The sequence below is a fragment of the Zea mays genome, chromosome 1 (genome assembly GCF_902167145.1).
Source record: "Zea mays cultivar B73 chromosome 1, Zm-B73-REFERENCE-NAM-5.0, whole genome shotgun sequence".
NCBI lineage: Eukaryota > Viridiplantae > Streptophyta > Magnoliopsida > Poales > Poaceae > Zea > Zea mays.
This window is the reverse complement of record NC_050096.1, coordinates 270538874-270545605: the sequence shown is the minus strand read 5'-3', so window position 1 is coordinate 270545605 and position 6732 is coordinate 270538874. Positions and strand designations below refer to the sequence as shown.

Sequence of the window (6732 nt, the reverse complement as noted above, 5' to 3'; positions counted from 1 at the left end):
CGTTGTTGTTTCAAGGGTTACATCTAGAAGTGGTTTTAGAATTTTGATTGGAAATCCTGATGGTTCCTGCGGATCACAGACTCGAAACGTTGTTTACCGGGAAGTGTTGCGGGCCGTAGATGCAGACCCCCTACAGACTTCTTAGTGCATGATCGACTCAGACTTGTACATAACCAATGTGTAAAATAAAAATGTGTATGCTGGCAATGTGTTTAGTTATCATACCTATTCTATTGTACAACTGCTTCTCGACCAAAAGATTTTTTTGTCTCCTATACCGTTCGTCTAGCAGCCTACCGGCATGCAAGCACTATATGTGGCAAGTTTACAAAGGGAAACCGCTATGTCTGCATGCTCCAATAGATCTTGTCATACAACATCCGTGGTAGATGCCTACTCAATGATATTGTACTAACTTTACCTGGCATGTTTCTCCTATCCTAAATAGTTTTTTTGGTAAACATACTGCCCTAATCAGCATCGAGTGTAATGTTTGTTGGTTGCTTATTTCGCTGGAAATGACTGACCTCTACTTCATTACTGTAGATGGGGGGACATACTCATTCCTAGCCTTATGGTTGGAGACTGCTCTCACAGCTTGTGTGTGCGTGTCTCTAGGCTTTGGGAATTCCTTGATCCTCAAGATGACAGTAGGCTCCTGCATACTGATCTTGTTTTACTTGATGAAGAGGTAGATACATCTTTAGACTGGTCTAATACTTGTGCATGCATAATAACCATCAGCTCATACAACATGATATACAATGTTCTATGCAATTCTTGCGTGTTGTTTAAAATGTTACCTCCTTTTGTTAGGGAAACAACATACATGCCCAGATCTATCCTCCATTATGCCAACAGTTCAGTGCGCTGCTTGATGAGGGAGGGGTATACAACTTGAAGTATTTCTTAGTCAGGAAAGCTAATAGATTCTACAAACCGGTAGAAAACTACAACATGATCAGCTTTACAAACTGGACTATGGTTGAGGTTGTCCTCCAGATCCCCCCTGCTTTTCCGGTTTGCACATATAACCTCACTCCCATAGAACAGCTCCAACCGCACGTGGACTACAAGGAATATTTCACTGGTAACCTTCTAGGCATAGTGCTCGGTGTTGTTAGTGTGATCTCCCATGTTTCATCACTACGCACAAGGGGACGACATGCTGAGGTTATGAAGAGAACAATCACTATAAGCAATGCAAGGTATCATGTGCATTCCTATCCTGCTATACATTCCTTTTGGGTGCCACATACGTGTATGTAGTCCAATTTTGTTTGCAACAACATAGCAAGGAACCCGTGAACAACCTCAACCTAAGCCACATATTACGTAATTTGCAATATAAAATAGCGCTCTAGACACACAATTTATGACTTTTGTTCATTTGCGATGTCCACACCTAACACGATACAATGACCAATTTATTTGTAAACTCGCTGTTCTTCACTCCGACAGGGATACCAGGCCAACCGTTGATGTTGTGCTTTGGGGCGAGCGAGCCACAACTTTCCCAACTGAACAGGTCCACAGGGACAGTGGATCCTCACCACAGATCATAATATTTGTTGGCACTCTCGTGAGGAGTTACGCTGGTAAGTCTACTACATCCCTTTGGTTGCACTGCTAATACACATGAGCATGTGAAAGGTTCCATTGTATTTTAGATAATGTGTCTTTATCAGGTGGATCATCATGCAAGTGGTACATAAATGCACCGGTCCCAGAAGTAAATGCTCTCAGAGCTAGGTAACTTACTCATCCTAGGTTTTCAGACATACAATTTTCAGTCATCTTTCTCACCAAATCTGATTACTACCATTCGTACACTGACATGGGTAAACAGTGCTGAAACCAACCACCACCCTATCATTTGGGATCAGGGCAAAGCAGCTGCTGAGAGTACAATAGTTGCAGTTCCTGAACATAAGAAACTCAAGGATATTAAGTACCTCCATCCTTTTGAAAATAAGGTCCCACTACTCGGCTAAACCTTTCAATCCTAAGGTTTATCATAGGTTCATAGTTGTTCATTCAATTACATTGTTTATAGAAGAAGGAATGGCTTGTCATCGTAAAGGTGCTCAAGATTGATAGATCATGGTGGTACAACGTATGCAAAAAATGCCTTAGGACAACCAAACCACACGGTGACACATAAAAGTGCACCAATAATTCCTGTGATAGCATAGGACCGCCTATCCCAAGGTCAGCTCTTATACGTCTCTCCCCGTTTTTGTTAAGGCCCTGCTAGACACCTTTTATTTCAATCTAAAAATGTCAACTCATACACGTTCCAAATTAAACACACTGTAAGCATGATAGACACAGACCAACTTTACCCCTTTCAGTTGCATATTGCAATTTGCAAGTAAATAATAAAAAAGTAAAAATCACCATAAGTATTTCATATTTGGCTTTGATTCTTGAACCCATCAGTAACAGCAATGCAAAGATTCATAGATACCCAGCTGATGTCAGGGATGTAAATATGCCCTAGAAATTCGTTTGAGGTATGCACAACATTAAAACAGGGACAATAACCCTGTGCAAGGGTTTGCTTACCAATCAAGTAGATAGTAGATATGGCTGCTTGAGTTCCAACTTCTGCCACAAGAGTTGCTATGATGGAGGTTGTCCAGTATATGGCTTATGCAGTTAGAGTATCTTAACTTTAGTGAAGTTTAGTGCGCAAAACATTAACATACCGCACATCTGTGAAATAAGCCTATGCCAGTTTGTGCATAGTGTGCTTGTTCTGCTGATATAGCTGAAAGAAAAGTTGTGAAAGCAAACTGAAAGGGAAATAGGCTTACACCTTTTCCTAATTGATTTTGGTGGTTGAATTGCCCAACACAAATAATTGTACTAACTAGTTTGCTCTAGATTATGAGTTCTACAGGTGCCAAAGGTTCACAACAAACCAATAAAAAGACCGAAAAAGGATTCAAATATAGAGAGTAAAAGTCAGCCGAAGTGTGCCCTGGTCTGGCGCACCGGACTGTCCGGTGTGCCACCGGACAGTGTCCGGTGCACCAGGGACTCCAACTCCGAACTGCTCACCTTCGGGAATTCTGGAGGCTGCTCCGCTATAATTCAACGGACTGTCCGGTGTTGCACCGGACAGTGTCCGGTGTGCCAGCGGAGCAACGACTACTTCACGCCAACGGTCGTCTGCAGAAGGCATTAAATGCGCTACAGTGCGCGCCAGAGTTAGAGCAGAGCCAGATGGCGCACCGGACAATGAACAGTGCCTGTTCGGTGGCCCAGAAGACAAAAGCTACAACGGTCAGAATCCAACGGCTGGGTGACGTGGCAGGCGCACCGGACAGTGTCCGGTGGCGCACCGGACTGTCCGGTGCGCCATGCGACAGCATCCTTCACCAAACGACTAGTTTGGTGGTTGGGGCTATAAATACCCCCAACCACCCACCATTCATTGCATCCAAGTTTTCACACTTCCTACACCTTACAAGAGCTATAGCATTCAATACAAGACACACCAAAGAGATCAAATCCTCTCCAAGTCCAAAGATCATTCCCAATCAAATAGTGACTAGTGAGAGAGTGACTTGTGTTCATTTGAGCTCTTGCGCTTGGATTGCTTCTTTTTCTCATTCTTTCTTGTGATCAACTCAATTGTAACCAAGGCAAGAGACACCAATTGTGTGGTGGTCCTTGCGGGGACTTTGTGTCCCGTTTGATTGAGAAGAGAAGCTCACTCGGTCTAAGTGACCGTTTGAGAGAGGGAAAGGGTTGAAAGTGACCCGGTCTTTGTGACCACCTCAACGGGGAGTAGGTTTGCAAGAACCGAACCTCGGTAAAACAAATCATCGTGTCTCACCCTTTATTTGCCCACGATTTGTTTTTCACCCTCTCTCTCGGACTCGTTCATATTTCTAACGCTAACCCGGCTTGTAGTTGTGCTTAAGTTTATAAATTTCAGATTCACCCTATTCACCCCCCTCTAGGTGACTTTCAATTGGTATCAGAGCCCGGTGCTTCATTAGAGCTTAACCGCTCGAAGTGATGTCGGGAGATCACGCCAAGAAGATGGTGATCGGCGGTGAGAAGACCGCTACAAGCCACGGGAAGGCTCCATCAAGGGAGTCCGCCAACAACAACAAGGATGGATCCCCTTCACGCATTTGATCGCACAAGAGTGGCGAGAAGAAGAAGAAAATGAAGAAAGTGGTCTACTACGAGACCGACTCTTCATCGCCCTCTACATCCGGATCCGACGCCGCGTCCGTCACTTCTAAGCGCCAAGAGCGCAAGAAGTATAGTAAGATCCCCCTACGCTATCCTCGCATTCCTAAGCATACTCCATTACTTTCCGTCCCATTAGGCAAACCACCGACGTTTGACGATGAAGATTATTCTAGGTGGAGTGATATGATGAGATATCACCTAACCTCACTCCACAAAAGCATATGAGATGTTGTTGAGTTTGGTGTACAGGTACCATCCGTAGGGGATGAAGATTATGATGAGGACGAGGTGGCCCAAATCGTGCACTTCAACTCTCAAGCCACCACTATACTCCTCACCTCTCTAAGTCGAGAGGAGTATAACAAGGTGCAAGGGTTGAAGAGCGCCAAAGAGATTTCGGACGTGCTCAAGACCGCGCACGAAGGAGACGAGGTGACAAAAATCACCAAGCGAGAGACGATCGAGGGGGAGCTCAGTCGCTTCAGGCTTCGCCAAGGGGAGGATCCACAAGAGATGTACAACCGGCTCAAGTCCTTGGTGAACCAAGTGTGCAACCTCGGGAGCACCAAATGGGATGACCATGAAATGGTCAAGGTTATTCTTAGATCACTTGTTTTCTTAACCCTACGCAAGTTCAATTAATACGTGGTGATCCTAGATACACACTAATGTCTCCCGAGGAAGTAATAGGAAAATTTGTGAGCTTTGAGTTGATGATCAAAGGCTCAAATAAAATCATCGAGCAAGATGCCTCCTCCACGCCCGAAGCACAACCGGTCGCATTCAAGGCGACAGAGGAGAAGAAGGAAGAGTCTACATCAAGTAGACTCCCCATTGACGCCTCCAAGCTCGACAACGAGGCGATGGCGCTCATCATCAAGAGCTTCTGCCAAATCCTCAAGCAAAGGAGGGGGAAGGACTACAAATCCCGCTCCAAGAAAGTGTGCTACAAGTGTGGTAAGCCCGGTCACTTTATTGCAAAATGTCCATTATCAAGTGACAGTGACAGGGATAACGACAAGAAGGGCAAGAGGAGAGAAAAAAAGAGGTATCACAAGAAGAAGGGCGGCGATGCCCATGTGTGCCGCGAGTGGAACTCCGACGAGAGCTCCACCGACTCTTCCTCCGACGAGGACGCCACCAACATCGCCGTCACCAAAGGACTCCTCTTCCCAAATGTCGGCCACAAGTGCCTCATGGCAAAGGACGACAAAAGGAAGAAGGTAAAATCAAAATCCTCCACTTAATATGAAACCTCTAGTGATGAGGATAACTCTAGTGATGAGGAGGATAATTTCGCACCCTTTTTGCCAACCTAAACATGCAATAAAAAGAAAAGTTGAATGAATTAATTAGTGCTATTCATGAGAAGGATGAACTCTTGGACACCCAAGAGGTCTTCCTAATTAAGGAAAACAAGAAACATGTTAAGGTTAAAAATGCTTATGCTCTAGAAGTAGAAAAATGTGAAAAACTATCTAGTGAGCTAAGCACTTGCCATAATGTTATTTCCAACCTTAGAAATGAGAATGCTAGTTTAATTGCTAAGGTTGATTCAAATGTATGTGATGATTCAATTTCCAATCTTAAAGATGATAATGCTAGTTTGCTTGCTAAGATTGAAAAAATTGAATGATTCTCTTGCTAGCCTTAGGATTGAAAATGAAAAATTGATTGCTAAGGCTAAAGACTTAGAAATGAAAATGACATTTTACATGCTAAGATTGTTGAACTAAAATCTTGCAAACCCTCTACATCTACTGGTGAGCATGTTTCTATTTCCACTAGATGTAGAGACATTAATGTTGATGCTATTCATGATCACCTAGCTTTAATTAAGAAACAAAATGATCACATATCTCAACTTAATGCTAAAATTAATGAGCATGACTTAGAAAATGAAAAATTTAAATTTGCTAGAAGCATGCTCTATAGTGGGAGACGCCCTGGCATCAAGGATGGCATTGGCTTCTAAAAGGGAGACAATATCAAACTTAATGCCCCTCCTAAAAGATTGTATAACTTTGTTAAAGGCAAGGCTCCCATGGCTCAGGATAACGAGGGTTACATTTTGTACCCTGACGGTTATCTCGAGCACAAAATTAGGAGAATTCACTCTAGGAAGTCTAACTCTGGCCCTAATCATGCTTTTATGTATAAGGGTGAGACATCTAGCTCTAGGCAATCAACCCGTGCTAAATTGCCTAAGAAGAAAACTCCAATTGCATCAAATGAATCTAGTATTTCATTTAAGACTTTTGATGCATCTTATGTTTTAACTAACAAATCCGGCAAAGTAGTTGCCAAGTATGTTGGGGGCAAGCACAAGGGGTCAAAGACTTGTGTTTGGGTACCCAAAGTTCTTGTATCTAATGTCAAAGGACCCAAAACCGTTTGGGTACCTAAAATCAAGAACTAAATTTGTTTTGTAGGTTTATGCATCCAGGGGCTCAAGTTGGATCATCGATAGCGGGTGCACAAACCATATGACTGGGGAGAAGAAGATGTTCTCCTCCT

General features: G+C 43.5%; 1 protein-coding gene across 1 annotated transcript; it reads left to right on the top strand.

Annotated features, from left to right (window-relative positions):
• Positions 1 to 957: 957 nt before the first annotated feature.
• Positions 958 to 2164, top strand: LOC103643849 (uncharacterized). Its single transcript, XM_020547278.1, has 5 exons — positions 958 to 1208; positions 1462 to 1598; positions 1671 to 1752; positions 1850 to 1976; positions 2057 to 2164. Exons 1-5 carry the CDS (start codon positions 958 to 960, stop codon positions 2162 to 2164), a joined length of 705 nt encoding a protein of 234 aa, XP_020402867.1.
• Positions 2165 to 6732: the final 4568 nt, after the last annotated feature.

Bases quoted from the DNA above. Each gene is read 5' to 3' on its own strand.
- LOC103643849 (XM_020547278.1), top strand. From the start codon at position 958: ATGATCAGCTTTACAAACTGGACTATGGTTGAGGTTGTCCTCCAGATC. The intron at 1,209-1,461 runs GTATCATGTGCA...TCACTCCGACAG, and splicing joins ATCACTATAAGCAATGCAAG to GGATACCAGGCCAACCGTTG. The intron at 1,977-2,056 runs GTCCCACTACTC...CATTGTTTATAG, and splicing joins TCCATCCTTTTGAAAATAAG to AAGAAGGAATGGCTTGTCAT.